The following is a 19,044-nucleotide window of genomic DNA, read 5'->3' as shown; positions in this document are numbered from 1 at the left end:
AATACTTGGTCCCCAGTTGGTGGAACTGTTTAGGAAGGATTAGGAGGTGTGGCCATGTCGAAGGAGGTGTGTCACTAGAAGGCTTTGAGGTTTCAAAAGCCCATGACATTTCCTGATAGCTCTTTCTGCCCTGTATGTATTTGTGGATCAAGATCTAAGCTCTCGGCTGCTGCTTTAAAGCCATGCCTGTCTGGGTATTGCCATGTTCCTTAACCACGATGGTGATGGACCCAGCCTCTGAAGGTGTTAGCAAGCCCCCAATACACTTTCCTACACGTTGCCTTGGTTACGGTTTCACAGCAATTGAAAAGTAACATAGCAAGCCTCTTGGTGGAGAATCCCATCAGCTGGCCCATTCCCAGAAGCAGCTCTTCCTACAGAAGTCAGGATGCTTGTATCAGCGGGAGTGGGCATGGATGTCAGACAGGCGGAGTCAACATTTGCCTGTCGGCCCTTTCTCTCCACGCAGTGGAGATGCCTTCCTCTCAAACATGTGGCAGAAAGTGTGAGCAGCCACATGCCTGGCCTCGCCTACGGAACAGTGGTGATTCTCAACCTTCCTGAAGCTTCAACATTTCAACAGTTCGATACGTTGTGGTGACTCTCAGCCATGAAATTTTGTTGCTATGCCATAACTAATTTTGTGACTGTTAATGAATCATGATGTAATTTTCTGATATACCGGATATCTGGCATGTGACTCCTGTGAAAAGAGATCATTTGACACCCTCCCCCCGACCCCCAGAGGTCACGAACCACAGGTTGAGAATTGCTGCTGTTATCTAGTGCCGTGACAGCCTCCCTGGGTCTGTGGCTGTTAGATGAGCTGTATACTCCTGCTGTTGGGACTGGATTCTTAGGCCACTTCTCTGAGCCCAGGTGTCTCCTTCCATGAAAAAGAGAGGTGGGCACTCCAATATTTATATCATTCTCTCCTCTTCATTTTGGTCTGCTGTCCATTTGGGGGTGACTCAGAGAAACTCAAGGAATCCTTACTGCAGGTGTCCTGAAGTCATGGTGATCGTCTGAGTAATTAGCTCACATGCTCTATGGGGACACCAGGTCCCTGTGGTCCCCATGGAACTCCCCTGTGACCTTTATACTCTACACATGATTCTGCCTTCCCTTCAAGAGGATCCATTTGAGGTGTTCCGGGGCGCTAGATGCTGGCATGCGGCGTCCCCTCAAGCCATCTGACAGGCATAAACATGTAATTTTGCGCTGGAGGACAAATCAAACCAAAGAGAAATAAGGTAACGTGTGCTTAGCCTATCTCAGGAATCTAGCCTCCTCCTGGGTAACGACTGCTGGAAACCTCTGCTAGGTAACTTCTCAGAGAACTAACAAGACACCTGTCTCCTGCCTGGGACCCCTCACTGTAGCTAGCAGTTAACAGTGACAGAAAGAGCAGGCAGGTGACCTCTTCCAGTAAAGCCAAGAGGCCAAACCTTGCCTTACCCCTTTGCCCTAATGCACTGTCTGCATTGTGAGAAGGAGGGAGGGAAGGAGGGGGAGGGAGAAAGGGAAGGACAAAGGGGGGGGGGGAAGAATGAAGGGAGGGAGGAAGACAGACAGACAGACAGTCAGACAGACAGAATATGCATCAGCCTTTGCCACTGAGTGGCAATGCACGGGCCTGGGTTATCCTAAAGCAAGCAGAGCCCCTTCATGGATGCGGAACCATAGGCCAGAAAACGAGTTATTGGTTATTCTGCAACTGAGGGTCTAACAACATAAAACCATATAAACATATCAGAACCAGGAGAGACCCCCCCTTCTTCCTCAACCACAAACTCCCCTGTGGTTAAGTTCTCGAGGGCTATCTCAGGACAGTGTAAACCTTCGGCAATAATCAAGCCTGACCGCATGCAAGCTGCGAGGGGTAACAGCAAGAACAAGATCATGCACGAAGCTCAGCTCAGTCGCCGGGTGGCAGATCTCCATCAGTCATCAACACGGATGTGCTGGGTGCTGCCTGGGAGGGAGACATAGCCTCTCCTGTCTGAATGTGCCAGGCTGGATGATCTAGGACACCCGTGGGAGCATGGACTGGCACACCGTTGCTGGGGCACCTCCACATGGCCTCTGTGGTTGGCTCTCTCAGCCTCTCACCGTGATCTCAGAGTTCCAAGCAACCCAAAGGTGGACAAAGGCCCGAGCGCCTATTTGTGTCTTTGTGTGGGTCACATTTGCTAAAGCCCACAGACCAAGGCAAGTCCTCCCAGTGGAGACACGAGGGAAGGTCCTCCACCAGGTGACGAGAGTTCTTACAGCCCTGTCTGTCCCCACCGGCCTGGAGACCATCTTGCAGAGACACACTTTCTCTCTGTGGCATGACACTGCTATTACTGAGTCCTTACATGTCAAACTGCCCTTTCTTTCTGGTGGCGGAGGCAGGGACTGGCACAGGACCCCCTGTGCCCTGCACAGCGGCTGACAGTGAGTACCACTGATTTCTGGAGAAGAAAGTGGGAGGGGAAGGAAGTTAATGAGGGAGGAGGCAAGAAGCCCTGGGAAGATGGAGACATTCTCTGAAGGGGAAGTGTGGGAATATCTGGGCTGCTGGGTGTCCTGTGCACCCACCCCATTCCTGGAAAGCCAGTCTTTAACTACACAAGCAGGCTCTTCTACCCTCAGCTGGATACCCTTCCATATTCCAGATCCTCAGTCCTTGGTTCCTTCTATGCACAGCTCTGGCTTGCTTCCCACCCCTAGCGCCTCCTCCTCCCCTCCCCCTCCCAGTGTCTCGGTGGTGGCTTAGATGCCACACCTTTATTTGCTGCCTCATTGTCCTGAGTGTGTGTGTCACCACTGAGAGCCCAGCAGCCCTCTGAGAAAGCCCAGGGACTGGGGGATGGATTCTGCTATGAAATCCACGGGCCATGAGGTCAGGGATGCTCAGGGACCACACTTGACCCATGTCCTGTCAGGATCAAGTGGAAGCTGAGACTCCCCAACCTGTCTGCACACTGTAGTGAGACCATGTGGCCCTGGAGTGAGGGTTCCATTCTTTTGGGAGAAGTGGGTTCTGAAAAGGGCCCTGCTGCTAGAGGTGTGCCACCCATGGTGTCCCTTGTGGATAGGGATGCTGGAGGGTGGAGCCTGTCCTCAGGACCAAAGGCTGACAGGAGCCCGCCTCCTGTTTTGCCAAAGGGGTTCTGCAATGATCTGGCCCCAGGGCAGGTGATGTTCCCGTGGACTGGTCTTCCCAAAAGGGTTATTTTTAAAAAAGAAAATAAGCCTGTTCTTAAAACAGGGAGCAACAAACCATGCAGGCAGCTTTGGATTTCAGATCAGCGCCAGTCCTTGCTATCTCTGTTACTGACCCTCCCCTGTCTCCCCAAGCCCCTCCCCCCTCCCATCCTCTCTTCCAGCTTCCTGCTAAAGCTAGTAAATGACCCCAAGGATAGAGGAACTGGTTATAGAGATAGCAAACTCCCAAATTCGGGGGAGAGGGAAAGCAGGCAGGCTTCCCATATAACCCACAGTGACTCGTGCCAACTTACTCCAACTTTACCACCAAGCTATGGTCCAAACTGCTGGAGGTGGACGGTGCCTGATTACCTCTGACCCACATTCTAGGGCAAACCCTAAAGCAAGGCAAATACACCCTTACTAACCTGGCACCAGGAAGGTTTGGCTAATTAGCAAAGGAGACACTGTAATAGGACTTTTCATCAGTGGGTTCAACAATACCTCGAAAATGTGGCTGGTTACTGAGACACAATGGAGCATCCTGCAGGCCCTGCACCTGCCCCTGGAGGGGGGCACCCAGTCACAGCTGCCCCAGGCCATAGCCACTGCAGAACGGAGGTCGCTGGACCTAGACCTGGACTCCTCAGAAGCCCCTCCCACCAGGGATCCTGCCTTGCACTTGCCTCTGAGTGACATTAGTCTGTCACACAAGCAGAGTGAAGTGTCCTTGTTGTGTGCCTTGTTGTGTGTAGGGAGCTGCTCCGCACACCATGTGCATTGACTGCCTCTAGAACTCATTGTGACTCCCTTTCACAAGGGCAGAAGTCCAGGACTGTCCAAAGTGTCACGGGAAGGAGGTGGCAGGGCTGGGATCTGAATCTGCGCCTGCTGGCAGTCACAGCCTGAGTCCCACACTCATTCTGGTCTCCTTCCTGCCACTGAGGGGCCTGGACAGCTGACCTATGTCTTGTCCTGTTGGCTTCCTCCCTGGGTGCTAACTCTGTCTGGATGGGGCCCTCCAGTCTGACACCGTAGTTCATGTGCATCGTGTGCATTCCAACAGAATCTCGAGTTAACGAGCATTGTTTGTTCTCGATCACTCTCTTCATGGGTGTGTTTGTTTTGCGGCCACAGCTGACTGATACAATCCTATTAGGAAAAGGGCTCCCTGAAGAAATGGGAGGCTAGTCTAGATGAGAACGACCAAAAGGAGCTCACCAAAGAAAGTCAAGAGAAGGTGCACTCCAGGCGGAGGAAGGAGTGAGTGAATGCGACAGCCAATTAGTAGGTGGAACCTCACTGTTGCTCTTAATCGTGTCTTAAATGTTCGGTTTGATTTACCAGTGAAGAATCGGGAGCCAGATACTGGGGCGAAGAGAAAGCACCCAGCTGACCTTCCTCGTCAGCCAGCATCCCAAAAGGAAAAAGCCGTCCTTTACACCAACTCAAAACCCTTCAAACTGAATGTCCCTCCCTTCTACTTCCTGTGCGTCTCACTATTCATCCTCCTGACTTCCTCTTACTCGGTCCGTTTTTCCTATGTCCACTCCCTGTCAGCTGGTTGCTTACGTCACCTCTTGATCTATGTTGACTTTAATCTCATTTACAGTAAGCATGAAGCTCTTTGAGTAAAGGGGTGAGCTAGGGATAGACACACAAGCTTGGGGTTCACAGTGTGACCAAAAAGCCTGTGACACAGCGCTCCCTTCTTTATCACTAATTTGAACACCCACCCCTAAAATGGATAGATTGGTCTGTCAGAACTACCTACTCTAAAGTGTGTGACCAGACTCAGGTCAGAAACCACACACATCCAGTCCTCAGGGGCTGCCCTTATGTGCCTTCCTCTCTGCCTCTGAGGAAGATCTTCACCTTGGCCTCTGTTACGTTCCATCAGAGCATCGGGACTTTTTAGCCAACAGAACCCTACAGCTCACACCGCTGTGTCACCTGGATTCTTTTGCTTCATGGTGTGGTCGTATCTGGTCCGTGTCTTCCTTCCTCCTTGATAAATATGACTCTGTGATGTATTTGTTCTCTTCCCAGGATAGTGTGAAACCACTAGGGCTGGAACCCAGGGCTTCACGCATGCTCGGCAAGTACTCTATAGCATAAACCACATCCCCCAGCCCTCTCAAAGATCCGAGGGAGGCTCAGAAGAGTTTGTATGTAAGCAGCTCTTTTGAGCAACAGGAGCAGGTAACCTAGGGGAACCGAGTGGATAAAGATGGGGGGGGGGTCATTCATGATAGGGACTAGAGACATACCAAAGTGGACCAGAAGCAACCTTTTCTAATGATGGTTTAAGATCACTTGCCAGGGAGGAGGTTGGAAGCCATCAAGGGAATGGACACAGATAGTTGGTGATAGAAGGAGGGAGAAGATGTATCAGCAGCTGGGACAGGGGACTCTGGAGAGCAGGGCTGGGTTCTGGGTTCTAGGACTTCACGCTGTATCTCTAGCACTTTAAAGCGTACACATGTTTTCCTCTGTGATATCAAGAGTCTCTTATGCAGTTCCAGTGATTGCTGAGTCTGAAGCCCTCCACAGCTCCATTGGGCTGGATGGACATGGGCCCTGGAACAAGGCTTCTCTTCTCCTGTGTCTGTCTGTCTCCCAACTCAGTTGCTCTAGCTGCTGGGTGGTGGGGTATGCTTGCATTTCCACACAGTATGCAGGCTCACACTGATGAATGAATGGCAACTGGCTTCATCCAGGAGGCATTTGGAGTCCAGGCTGCCAGACTTCTTCTGAGTGGCCTCAGAAGGGCCATAGTCGTCTTATCAGGCAAGCCATGAAATCCAGCCCAGGTCCAGAGGAGTGCAGGGACTCCCACATCCCAGGAGAAGCAGGGTGAAGATGGAGGTGGGAAAACTGACAGGTCAGGTCGTGGTGGGACAGATAACAGCCAGGAGTCATTACATCAAGTGACTGGGACTTGCTACTGGCTTAACGGCTTCTTCCTTTGCCCTAAAGGAATCTACGTGCAAATCCATTTATACCGCAAGGAACAGAGTCACATGTCACATAAGGACTTGTTGGTTAACAACAAACTTCATGTTCATTGATGGTCCCTTAGGAATCTAGCCCCCAGTGATGTCACAGCTGATTTAGTCTATGCGGATGCACAGTAAGACAAAAGTGGCAATAATGTCCTCGCCAGCATGCAGGCAGTGTCCCTTCCTTGTGCCATACACAAACGCACCTTCCACAAAGGCTCCACTGAAGTGTCTTAATGATGTGAAGCTATTTGGGGGTCCTTGGGCATCAAATTTGGGGACCTCTCTTGGATCAGTGCAGAGTCTTTTGTTCTTGACCTGGAGGTGAGCTTGCCCTATTGGTCTTATTGAGCTAAGGCCAGAAATCAGCAAAAGTGCTCCCTAGAGGGGGACTCCACCTTAAACAGCGCCAAGTGGGAGCTGCCGAGCTCAAAGCTACTATAGAGAGGACATGAAGCTCAGGGGAGCTCCCGCACCCAGATCCTAGGTTTCAGTCTCTTCCTGGTTAAAGCTCTCCAGTGACCCTGGGGACACTCAAACTTTTCTGGCCTTAGTTTCCTCATGTCTAACATCGAGACGCTGACAGCTCCTCTCCAGAGGAGTTGCTGAGAAGAGTGAGTGAATGAGGTTATAAATGCCCTTGGCTGGGTCCTTGCCAGCAGGAAGGACTAAACGCCAGCCGCACAGGTAGACAATAGACGTACAATAAAACTAGAAATGGCTTCTCCCACTAGAGAATGTGAGCTTCAGGGACAAGCCCAAGAGGTTTATGGGTACTGGTTCTGACTTCTGAACTATCTTTTCTGGGATTCTCAGCAGAAAAACTTGCTTTAGATTTCAAAATGCACCCCCCCCAAAGCCGGGCATGGTGGCACATGCCTTTAATCCCAGCACTCGGGAGGCAGAGGCAGGCAGATTTCTGAGTTCGAGGCCAGCCTGGTCTACAGAGTGAGTTCCAGGACAGCCAGGGCTATACAGAGAAACCCTTTAACCCTGTCTCGAAAAACAAACAAACAAACAAACAAACAAACAAAAACAAAACAACAAAAAAAGATGTCCATTGCTGCAATCTCATTGCAAACACTTGAGGGTGTGGGCGTTTCCCTCTGTAAAGTTTTTAAGCGCCCTCTTCTCCACATTACCGTCACTAGTATCTTCCTCTTTGTGGTGGTGATGAGGGTGAGGGTTATCATTAGTTTTTCTGGAAAATGCACACTCCTTAAATGGAGTTTTTATAGCTACCAAAAAAAAAAAATTAGCTGCTCCATCCCCAGGGAAGCCGCCTTTGACTGTTCAAAACTGGGAGCAACGAAGGGTTTTATTTGTGGAAACTGGGGCATCCGGTACAATCTACCTAGGGAAGCAGAATTTTTTTTAAACCACCCACTAACACCTCTGCATACCAAAATAATTAATAAAATCTTAGGGAATACATTAATCTTGCATATTATAGGCAATCTCCTAATGTCAGGGGCACCTTATCTTCCAGATGTGGTTTGCTTTGAGCTTTTGAAGCAACCTGGGTCTCAGTGACGAACCATCTGAAGATAAACATCCGAGTTCACACCCCAACAGGCAGAGACCGTGAGCAGAGGGCAGAAGTCAAGAGAGGCTGAGAAGTGGCTTGGCATCACACAGCCAACACCGAGCTGGGGCAGGAGAAAGTGCCTTTCTGTTGCTGTGCATCCCCTGTGTCCTCTGGCCTGTTGCTTGCTCATGGAAGAGATCCCCGCTTTGCCTTGGGCTTCTTGGCTCTGTGAGGGTCAGGAGTTAGTAATTAATAAGGCTTAAACGCCATTTGTTTGTGTATGCACACCACTGATATTTCTTGACATATTTAACATAACAACAGTTATGTTAGGCAATATAAAATAGCCCAACTTTCAAGGCATTTTCCAGGAGTTTGGAGTAAAGTGGGTGCTATAGTTTGAACCTAAGTGTCTCGCAGTGGTGTTCGGGTAAAAGTGTAGCACTTACCACCCAGGGGCTTCAAATCTTTAGGTGGTAGGGTCTACTGAGGAATATTCAGGTCCCTGAGAGCCTGTCATTGAAAGGGCTGGGGACTTTAGCCACTTGCTCTTCTCCACACTCCAGCTCCTGTGGTGATTGGTTTTAACTGGTTTTGTTTGGCCCTGTACAACTACCATGATGCATTGCGTTGCCCAAAGCAGCAGGCCAACCAGAGACTGAGACAACCAAACCTTTTTTTTTCTCCAAAAGCTGATGAGCTCTGATAGTTGGTAGAGTAACAGAAAGGTGACTAACACAGTGGCAATGACAGGCAGAGAATGCTAGAAGCAGAGGTATAGAGATGTGGAGCTACAGGATTCCCTAGCCAAGCATACGGGGCTGTCAAATCTTCCATCTAAATAGTTCAAGAATCTATTTCCTTTGCTTGATGGAGGCTGCCACCCACTTGTTAGGGCACCTGCTTCATATCTGTCATCTTCCACAGCATGGCTACTAGGGCCAGGAAGAGCCCTCTGTTTAGCGCCCCAAAGGCTCCTCTCTCAGTGGTGAGGTTAAACTGAGGAGACCACCATACCATACACAGGGCCTGGCCACAGGGGAGATACTCAACCAAGGTCTGTTGAATGAATGAAGCCAGGGGTATTCATGGCACAGTGCAGCCTGGTGACATCATATTGCAGACCCCTGGCTAGGAAATGTCTTGTTTTCTGTTTGTTTGTTTGTTGTTGTTGTTGTTTTTTTTTTTTTTTTTTTTTTGCGATCTGCTAACTTTGAGATTTTTCCATTTAAAATTTGTAAAGTTTTATTGTTTTTTGTTTTTTTTTTAAATGTTTGTGCCAATGTTCAGGCTGGACGTGCCTGAGGAAGGAATCCCCTCTCTTGGCACTGGTGCCTGCTTCTCCACGGGGTATGCTTTGCCATGAGAGCTAAGCAAACATGTCTTGATTGCCATATGTTGCTATGCAGCCAAAGCTGGCCTCAAACTCTTAGTCCTTCTGTCAGTCTCTGGAATTCTGGGTTTACAGGCTTTCTAATTACTCATCTGGGTTCCTGGAGGTTTTAGCTTTCTGATTAGTATAGAGATTTTTAAAAAAAAAGATTTATTTATTTTTTTATTATATGTAAGTACACTGTAGCTGTCTTCAGACACACCAGAAGAGGGAGTCAGATCTCGTTACGGATGGTTGTGAGCCACCATGTGGTTGCCGGGATTTGAACTCAGGACCTTCAGAAGAGCAGTCAGGTGCTCTTACCTGTTGAGCCATCTCACCAGCCCCTAGTATAGAGATTTTTTTGATTGAGATAAGAACTTTAAACTGCCCAGTGTGGTGGCGCACGCCTTTAATCCCAGCACTTGGGAGGCAGAGGCAAGCAGGTTTCTGAGTTCGAGACCAGCCTGGTCTACAAAGTGAGTTTCAGGTCAGCCAGGGCTATACAGAGAAACTCTGTCTCAAAAAAATTTTTTTTTAAACTATATAAGCATGCATATATATATATATATATATATATATATATATATATATATATATATATATATCACCAAGTGTTAGTGTGGCCTATGGCCCAGGTCTTTCTCCAGTCACATTGGAGAACACTGTCAGTTCTCCAGTGTCGAGAGTGAGAGTACAGGACAAAGAGTTCTGTTTGGAACCTGGGGCAGGCTGTGACTTAAGCTCCTCTAACAAGGATTTCTACCTCTTTGGCCTCTGGCATCCCTTCTGAGCTGACAAAGGCTGTCTACACATAAGAGGACGGTGTGGTTTGGGTGAGAAGTAACTCGAAGGCTCAGGAGTTAAAGGCATGGTCCCTGCCTGGTGGGCTTTGGTGAGGTGGTTGGATCTCAAGGGCTCTGATGGAATCAATCAATCAATTGATCCCTTGATGCAACTGATCCCTTGAAGGAGTCACAATATGGTGGCCTCCTTGGAGGTTGCGGGAAGAGAGGAATGAGACCAGGAGGAAGTGAGTCACCAAGGATGTGGCCTCCTTCCTGGAGGTCCTTCCTCTTCCTAGATGTCATTATCTGAATAGCTTTCTTCTACAATGATGCTCTAAGGCTCACAGCCACAGAGCCAGATGACCGTGGAAACCTGCAAACCCATGAGCCTAAATAAATTCTTCCGCCCAAGTTCTGCTCGGGCATTTTGTCACAACAATGAAGAAGATAGGGAAGTGGCTGTCTCCAGAGAGGGCAGCTTCCCTTCTCTTGGGCTCCTCCCACCCCTCCCAGTGGGGTTGCACAGGAACACTGGGGTTACCTAATCCTTTACTGTCTGGAATCCACATGACAGTCATGTAGGCTGGACCACAGAAGGAAACCTGTATCTACCCTTCCTGCCTGCATTAATCAGTCCCCAGGAGCAGGGGCCAGGTAGGTCTCTGCAATCCTCCCAAGTCTTTCCCTTCAGGAGAAAGTCAGTTTTACACAATGACCAAGATTCTGGAAGAACTGGGAAACATCTAGAAAAATCAGTTGCTGGGAACTTCCAGGAAGCCAAGCCTGTAGGCAGAGTACTTTTCCTTTCCCAAAAATGTCTGAGAGAGAGAGAGAGAGAGAGAGAGAGAGAGAGAGAGAGAGAGAGAGAGAGAGAGATGTTCAATCATGCGAGAGGCCAAATGCCCAGTTTTCCCCCCAAAGTCCACACCCTCCAGAAGGCTGGACGTGCCTGAGGAAGGGGTAGTCCTCTCTTGGCACTGGTGCCTGTTTCTCCACGGGGTGTGCTTTGCCATGAGAGCTAAGCAAACATGTCTTGATTGCCTTCTCAGAAGCTTGCTTGGACCCGGTCATGAAGGCCAGCTGTTGGTCACAGCAATCCTCTGCTTTCCAAGCTTACAATAAGGGCCATTCATGTGTGTGGTACTTGAGACCTTCCTCTGTGCCAGGCACCGTGCTTCAGGGTCAAGTGGAGAAAATGGCTAAGACTCGGCTGTGTTCTTTAGGACCTCATGGGTGATTGAGGAAAAGCCATTAAGGAAATGTTATGCTCATGCTGTGTAGACATGGGCCAGCAGGGTTTAGGAGGGTATACCAAATAGCGCCAGGTTGGCACCAGTCAGTCACCCAGCAGGCCAGGGTGATGGAGAAGGTGCTCTTGAGGTGAGTGGGATTCAGGAGGCATAAGCTGAGAAAGGGAGGAGCCGGGGATTGTGTCACAGGGGACGAGTTAGGTAAAGGCCTGGAGGTGACATGTTTATCGGTCCATGTTCTGTTTCTGTGACTAACAAATGGGAGTTTTGTTCCATTTTGAAAGGGCTTAAAGTGCATGTGGCATAGCCACGGTCACGATGAGGCTCCTGGCAATCTCTCACTGCAGTGGTGACATCATGGTGGGATTGAGTGACAGGGAGAGACTGCCCACAAACCAGGAAGCAAGGGAGCTGGAGGGATCACCCTTGGTGGTGCTGGGTTTGGAATCTAGGACCTTGTGCATAGCAGGTAAGTGCTACTACAACCCTCTGATACCCCAGCTTACTTGTTCTGTGGTAACTTGGTCTTGTGACAACAGCTGGGGTCCCACGACAACAACTTTAATTCCTTCTGAGACCTAAGACCCCTCAGGAGGCCACACCTCTTAGGGTCTCATAGCCTCTTGAAATCACCATGCTGGCTGGGCAGGCTTCCAAACATGAATCCAAGAGGGACAGAGCGCACCAGACCACAAGCCCTGGTGATAGCCAGGACCTGCAGCAACTTGTAGCGATAGATCGAAGTGGAGTACTATAATTGACAGGTGAGGGTATAAGCCCAAGGACCAATGAGAGAGACCAGGTGTGCTCCCAACGCCCTTAGAGGTCCTGTAGGAGATCCTATTCATTCAGTGACAATCCAGGTGCTGTTAGGGCTCAGCTTCACAGTGAGTTCTGGCTCCCAGGCCATTTGGAAAACCACCTAAAATTCCTTCCATTTTGATTCAAAGAAACATCAGGTTTACAGTTGGTGTTTAATCAGCAGTGACTCAGGCCTCCTTCCCCGTCATTCCCAAGAATAGGCATCACAGATAGCCCGTCCTTTCTGATCATTTTTCAACCACATACTGTTTTGAGTCAAGTTCTCTATTGGCCATCTCACAATGGAGACAACGAAGCTGACTTTCTTAGCACTTGGCTTTGTGAAGGAAATGATTTTCAACCCACAGCAAAGATAGAAATCGAATTCAAGTGGGATGCCTTGTGGAGGAGAGGTGAGACCATGCATGTTAACTGGACCTGGCTCTATAGCGTAACCTTGAATCCAGGCAGGGACAGAGTGGTCTAGTGAGAGCCTCAGACACCCATGATCTGCACTGAGATCATGATCTACTCTGCTGGGTGGATGCCTGGTCCTGGGGGTTGGATTCTGGGGGGTTGGGGAGGTGGGCCTCTCCCTTCCTTTAGTCTCAGCTTCAGGGTCAGGCTTTATGGGACCCTTGCTGATGTTACCTCCACCCTGGCTCCTTGCCCTCAGCTGACAATGTCCCCCTTTCTGAAGATCACTTTGATCTGGGATTGTCATCTCAGCTGGTTATTGGGTTAAACACAAATGACTTAAGGGTCTTCTCATTGCCCCCCCCCCCCCCAGGGCCCGCTTCTCCCAGGAGACATGTCTGTGGCCTTCATCTTTGCTTGCTCATTGCTGGGCTTTCCACAGACATGGCAATGGTCAGCAGGCCTCGGTGAGTCTCCATACTCAGAGAGCTCTGCGCACTTTCTCCCTCTGGGCATTCATCCTACCAATGGCATACTTGGTTTTCTTGTAGGTAGGATCTGAACAGAGAGCAAGACACTGGGACTTGTGTACCCCTAAGTCATTCCTCACTTTAGACAAACTCCCAGATTTTCTGTTGGCTAACCGATAAAGGAGTTGGCTGCAAGTACACAGGCCCTGTGGAGCCCCAAACAAGATAAGCTCCAGAATTCTCAGGTTAAAAGACACAGGGGCCCAGAGTGGGAACCACAAAGGCCTGTTCTGTCTCAGGTATCCCAGGATGACCTTAAACTCATCCAGGTGGCTGTGAATGACCTTGAACTTCTCCTGCTGTCTCCATCTCCAGAGTGCTAGGACCACAGATTATGCAAAGACCCCGTTTATGTTGCGCATGGGATCAAACCCAAGGCTTCCTGCGTGCGAGGCAAGCAGGGAACCACCTGAGCCATTGCCCAGCCTGTCCTTGGGGTTTCGATAAAGCACCAGATTTCTTGTGGCCAAGACCCCAAAGGAACCCATTTCTGGGAGGAGAGCTGTTTCTCCCAACAGCTGGAGAGAACCGGAAGTGGCCTTTACTCTTAAACCAAGAAAGGATCCCCCCTCCCACTCCCGCTGCCCCCAACTCCTGCTCTATAGGAAACTCCATCTCCACATCACTTAGCCCATCACTCACTTTCCATGGTCCTGGGATCAGAGATGGACAGGGTTTAGCTGCCTTTAGCAGGGAGATGATCCAGGCATAGGAGGAGTTCCTACTGCGACTAGAAGGGACAGGATAGGGAAGGGGCAGACATCCTGGACCAGCGCTAGGGGCACCCTGGCTTGCGTCACCAGGCCCACCCCCTCAAGACATCACAATCTATGGGCTGCGACCCCCCTGTGCCTCATCATTGTGCGTTTGCGACCAAACAATCCAACCAACACCCACCCTGCGGGTGGGGGAGGAAAAAAAAGGAAAAAAAAAAAAAAAGGACTGTCCTGAGGCCGGCTCCTCCCGCCCCGCCCCGCCCTCTTCCCTCCCGCCCGGGGCCCCCGCCCCCGCCGGGCAGTGAGCGCGCGCCGGGCGCCCCGCTCCGCCGCCCGCGCCCGCCCGCCAGCCCGTCCGCCCGCGGCGGGGCCGGCCCTTCGCCCGCCCACCAGCCCCGCGCTAGCCGCCCACCTCTCGCTGCCCGCTGCCCGCCGCCCGCCGCCCGCCGCCCCGGCCCGCCGCGCGCGCTCCATGGCTGCTCAGGAGTGGGACTGGTTCCAGCGCGAGGAGCTCATCGGGCAGATCAGCGACATCCGTGTGCAAAACCTGCAAGGTACCGCGGCCCCGGCCTCCCCGGAGGGCCCGTATCCACCAAGCGTGGGCCCGGCTGGTTCCCCCCGTGCGCCCCGGAGCCGGTGTGGCTGGCCTGCGCCGGGTTTGCAGAGCTCAGGGGGTGGGGCGGTGCGTGGGCGTGTGTGTGCACGCGTGTGCGTGTGGGCACGCGCGTGTGTGCACCCCATTCCCAGCAGGGGACCATCACCCCCCTCCTACCGCCTCCGGTAGTTTAGAGAAGTTTGTACGTGGAGTCTTGGGGGGCGGTGGCCCGGGTCAGGGCCAGGAGAAAGTGCCACTGTGTGCTGTGTGCGCACAAGCCAGACTTAAAGCTCTTCCGAAGTAGCTATGGGGCTGGGGACCTGGAGTGGGGCACAGCGTCAGTCCCGAGAGGCTCTGGATGATGGGGGCACGCTGAGGACTCCAGTGAACTGAGTGAGGTTCAGAAGACCTTCTCTACCCAGCCCCACAGACTAGGGAGGGGCTGGAACTAAACCCCCTTGCCTGAGGCGGTTGACAAGATGAAAGAGAAACTCCTGGTGGCCCGTGTGTCAGACTTGGGCTCTGTGGTTCTGCCACCTATGACTATGAAGTATCTTCCAAAAGAAAGTATTGGGTGTGGAAACTTAGCAAACACACACACACACACACACACACACACACACACACAGAGAGAGAGAGAGAGAGAGAGAGAGAGAGAGAGAGAGAGAGAGAGAGCGCTCTTAAGGAAAAGAGACCCACCCCTCCCACTCGCAAAAGGCATTGCTCTCAAGCCCTGTGGGTGGAGTGTGTTTCGAGCCCCCTCTCTCCTATGGGAGCTTTGCAGAATTGGACATAAATCCACTTCCGGCCTCCTCACCCACCTGGCCCCATGCACAGGTGAGGCTGGGTTAAGCCACTTCCCCTACTGACTCGGGGCTGAAGAAGAGTCCAAGGTTGAATTCGCCAGGATCCAACTGGAAGGTCTGGACAGAGGTGGGGCAGGAGGATTGTGGGTGTCCCTTTTGCCAGCAGGGCAGGGAGCCCCTGCGGGGGGTGGGGGGGAAGAGTCTAGATTAAACATTACACCTGAGAGAATGTTTTCTGGGAGCTCACGTGGCCCTCTCCAACTGAGGTTTGGCAAGGACAGTGCAGGTCTGCAGAGGTGACCTGAAAAGGAGCCAGCGGGCGGCTCAGGGAGTGGGCACTGCACTGGCAGCTCTGGATTCTGCTACTGTACAGCTACTGTGATTTGTGTCAAAGGAGGAGGCTCAGAGCTGCAGTGATGGAGAGAGCTTGGGTTTGGTTTGGGGTGGGCAGCATACCATTGCTGAGATGGTATCTGGTTGGGGCTGTCAGATCTGGTGTGTCTCATGTACCTTAGGCAATCACTAGGCATTTTAATGAGCACATACTATCTGCCACAGACAATTATTCTTGTAGGATCAGGTCCCTTGGTAGAGCTCAATTATTGTAAAGGAACAGGCGGCGAAGTGAGGCAGAGAGATGGGACTACACAGCATGATTTGCGACAGTTCTTGAAGGGCTAGAGGGGTGTCTCAGCTCCTCGCTTTGAGGTGACCACACTTTCAGGCAAAATATCAGTTATAATTTGAACAGCAATGGATTCTGTTAGTAAGAGGCCAACTTCAAATCATGTATCTCAAATGTCATATGTATTACATATGTATTACATGTATGACATAGACTGATTTTAAGCGTAAGCTTAGCATGCTTTTAGTTGTGGGTACACCTCAGGTAATTGCTACCTACATAAAGATTCCCAGATCCCTCACCTTCCTTCCCAGTCAGTAACCTCACCCGCCCATCACCAAGGCAACCTTTATTCTGAGCCTGATCCTTATCCTCATCTTTGTTTTTAGTTCATGTAGGTTCAATTTGTCTCTGGACCCCGTTACAGTTGAATGGTGCAGTTCAACGTGTTCTCTTGATGTGGCCCTTTTTGATCAATTTGATGTTAGATTCATCCACACAGTCTTTACTATAGCTATAGTTCCTTTTAACTGCTGAGTACTATTCCACTGAATGGATATACCACCATTCTATTCTCTATTCATCTGAGGAAGGACCTTTGGGTTGTTCACAGCTTGGGCAAAGTCAGCTGTGTCTTGGGGGGGGGGTGAACATTAGTTCTGTGCAGTTGTTGAGTGGGACTTGTCTGATTTGCCTGGTGTGGCTGAGATAAAGCAAGAATGGAGTTCAGGCCAGGGATCTTGTCTTCTATTTCTCTGTTTCTCTGTCTGGACTAGGAAAAGAGATATTCTCTTTTTTGTTCCTGTGGTATTGAGAAGGTCTCAGCCAAAAGTTCAAGTCCGGAAAGCATTCTACATTATTCTCAGAGCATCTGCTGAGCCAGCTGGTGGATGTCAGAGGCCCAGATATTGTCTGGATGAGCAGTTGGGGGCTATACCGGGGCCCTGGCTTGCCTAAGTTTAGGTGGGCTGTGGGTAGGCGTGGCCAGCAGAGCCTGGCTCAGGGTTTGATTTATAAGCCTGTGACTGCTCCGGGTACAGGTGGCCACAGTGTCTTGGTGATCACACTTGGTGGAGGCAGTGGGACTTCAAGGGTCTGCAATCAGAGGGATGGAGGCTCCTGGTACAATTCGCAGGCAGCTCCTACTGTTGGTCTAACAAGGCTGATTGGAGTCTTCTGTTCCTGGCACGAGGTGGTTCTGGGGTCAGCAGTGAAGGCAGGCTGAGGTTAGGCCCTGCAGGCTGCCTTTCAGAGAGCAGCTTGGAGTTAGCTGGTCCTTCCTCCCCAAGTGTTCAGGTGTTTATTAGGAAGCACGTTGTCTCACAATGTCTGTACATTCCACCTCTGCCTCTGTCCCCCTGTCCTGTAGGGTTCTAGAATTCAGGCTGTGATTGTGATATGGAAAATCTTCCCCAGAGGAACACTGGGGTGGAGGGAGGCCAGATACGCTGCGTGAAAAACCCAGCCTCCCTCCGTGGGGGGGCGGGGGCATTCCTCCATTAACTGCCACACAGCAGATGAGGCTGTCAGACAGGAGCCCACGATGGCCATCGAGCAGTTTGTCACCAAGGTTCTGTGGTGCAGCATAGCATCCCTTGGCACAGACTCCCTGTGAAAACTTACAGGGTCCCTTGCAAGGGAGTGAGGGTGGCTCTGGCTGTTGACCTTTTCACAGAGGAGAAAATGACCCTTGGGAGGAAGTTCCAAGCATAGGCTCACTGACCCAGCGTGTCTGCAGAGCCATGGCAGGTGGTATAGAGGTTAGAGGTGGCCAGGCGCCTCCTCCCAGCTGACTGCTGAGTGTCCCGATGACAGTGTTGCTGGTCTCTCCTCTTTGCTCCAGAGTCCAGATGAGGAGTGACCCACTCTGGACAATGTCTCAGTTGCCAGGGTTTGAGTGGGTTCCTGCTCATTAGGAGCCTGGCAACTCTCTCCCAATCCCCGGGTTTTCTGTTTTGCGTGGTGATGTGGGGCAGGCACATTGAACCTTTTAGAACACCATTTCAGGCACCAGGACAATCAGGACTCAGTTCCCTGCTGCAGCTGTATGGTGGTCATCTCTGTTTTGGGGCTCTGTCCTCTTCTGCTACCTTAAGGACTTGATGTCATTGTTTCTAGCCTGATTTTTCTAGAACAGCTTGGCGTAGACTCACCTCTCAGAGGGGGCTCGGTGAGGTAGTTGGGACAGACACCAGGCTGTCGCAATCCTCCTCTGAGGGGTACTCAGCAGCATCATTGCCATTGTTGGAGTCCTGCTGACTGTGGTCTCTGACAGGCACTGCCACCTTTAGTCAGAACCGCCCCCAAGGTCATATGACTTGCAAGTCTAGTCGGTATTTGAACCCAGGTGAGGCTGAGGGCAAGCATCCTATGGGTATAAGCACACAGGTAGAGAGGATGTTAACCTCATTGTTGATGGCTGTGAAGGTCCCAAGTGGGCCTTTGAATTTGGACTTTGACCATAGACTTGACTTCGTTTGTTCTCTATAGGGCATTGTTTGTATGTTCCAGAAGGATTCGTGCTTGTCTCTGTTACTGCTTCCTCCTCCTCTTCCTCCTCCTCCTCCTCAGTGGCCTGGGCCCAGGCTCTGGCTCTTCTGAGCTTGCTTGGGCTTCTTAATGGCTTTTTTAGGCTCTGGCCTAGCTTTCCCTCCTCTGATCCACCCACCATCCAGCCACCCCACTGTGTCCCTGCTAAGCCCTCCAGGGAGTTCATGGACGAAAGCAGAGCTTCCTGACCTGGTAGTGGCATCAGGGACCTGATGTTGGTATAACTTTTCCTGAGGAGACAGGAAGAAACATCTCTTCACCCACATAAGATGCCAACAAGCCAAAGGAACAATTCCATTCATGTCGAGCTTTGTGGGACAGTGAGTTTATTGGGTTCATCCTCAGAAGCAGGGTTGAGCTGTTATAGGACTGGGGGTGACCCTAAAATAGCTACATCACTGTAAAGTTGTCCCCCCACTTACATGGGTGACAACTCATGAAAGCTGGAGTCCCCATTCAAGTTGACGTTATACCTCCTATTTACTCTAGCACTTCCTGAGACCACATGCTCACTGGGATTAGAGGAGGGACGTGGGAGAAGGGTGTCCTGCACGTCGGGGATGCCCACAGGAGAATGTCCACAGGCCCTGTCTTGTGAAATGTGGTCATGATGCTCTGACTAAGATAATAGTGGTCATGTTATATGCGAAGAGAACAACAACCCACAACACGGGTAGCTGCTAGGTCTACCCCTGGAAGAGTGGTGCCAAAGTCTATGGATGAGAAAAAGACTGGGTTGGCCTGGTAGGCTGGTGTGGTGCCCCCCAGCAGACCACAAAGAGTCTGGTATGGGGTCGTCTGCTGTGGTCTGCTGGAGGTACCATACCAACCTCCTCACCCCTAGTTACTTATCTCCCTTCTCCCCCTAGAGC

The 19,044-nt window shown here is 51.0% G+C and overlaps 1 protein-coding gene across 8 annotated transcripts in view; it reads left to right on the top strand.

Moving 5' to 3' along the window:
* The first annotated feature begins 13,937 nt into the window (after window positions 1-13,937).
* Window positions 13,938-19,044, top strand: part of Clmn (calmin) — a 101,969-nt gene continuing 96,862 nt past the window's right edge. For 7 of the 8 annotated variants that reach the window (NR_104439.1, NR_104437.1, NR_104435.1 and 4 more), the window contains exon 1: window positions 13,944-14,150. Coding sequence is in view for 2 of the 8 variants with exons in the window: in NM_001040682.1 (NP_001035772.1) it covers window positions 14,069-14,150 (82 nt within the window). In the remaining 6 variants the exon portion in view is untranslated. Of the gene's footprint in view, window positions 14,151-19,044 lie in introns of all 8 variants that reach the window. The other variant, XR_001780506.2, reaches the window with a different exon arrangement.

This window comes from Mus musculus, chromosome 12 (assembly GCF_000001635.26).
Source record: "Mus musculus strain C57BL/6J chromosome 12, GRCm38.p6 C57BL/6J".
In the NCBI taxonomy this organism is placed as follows: Eukaryota; Metazoa; Chordata; class Mammalia; order Rodentia; family Muridae; genus Mus; species Mus musculus.
Note: the sequence above shows the minus strand (reverse complement) of the source record. Positions and strands in the feature narration are given on the sequence as shown.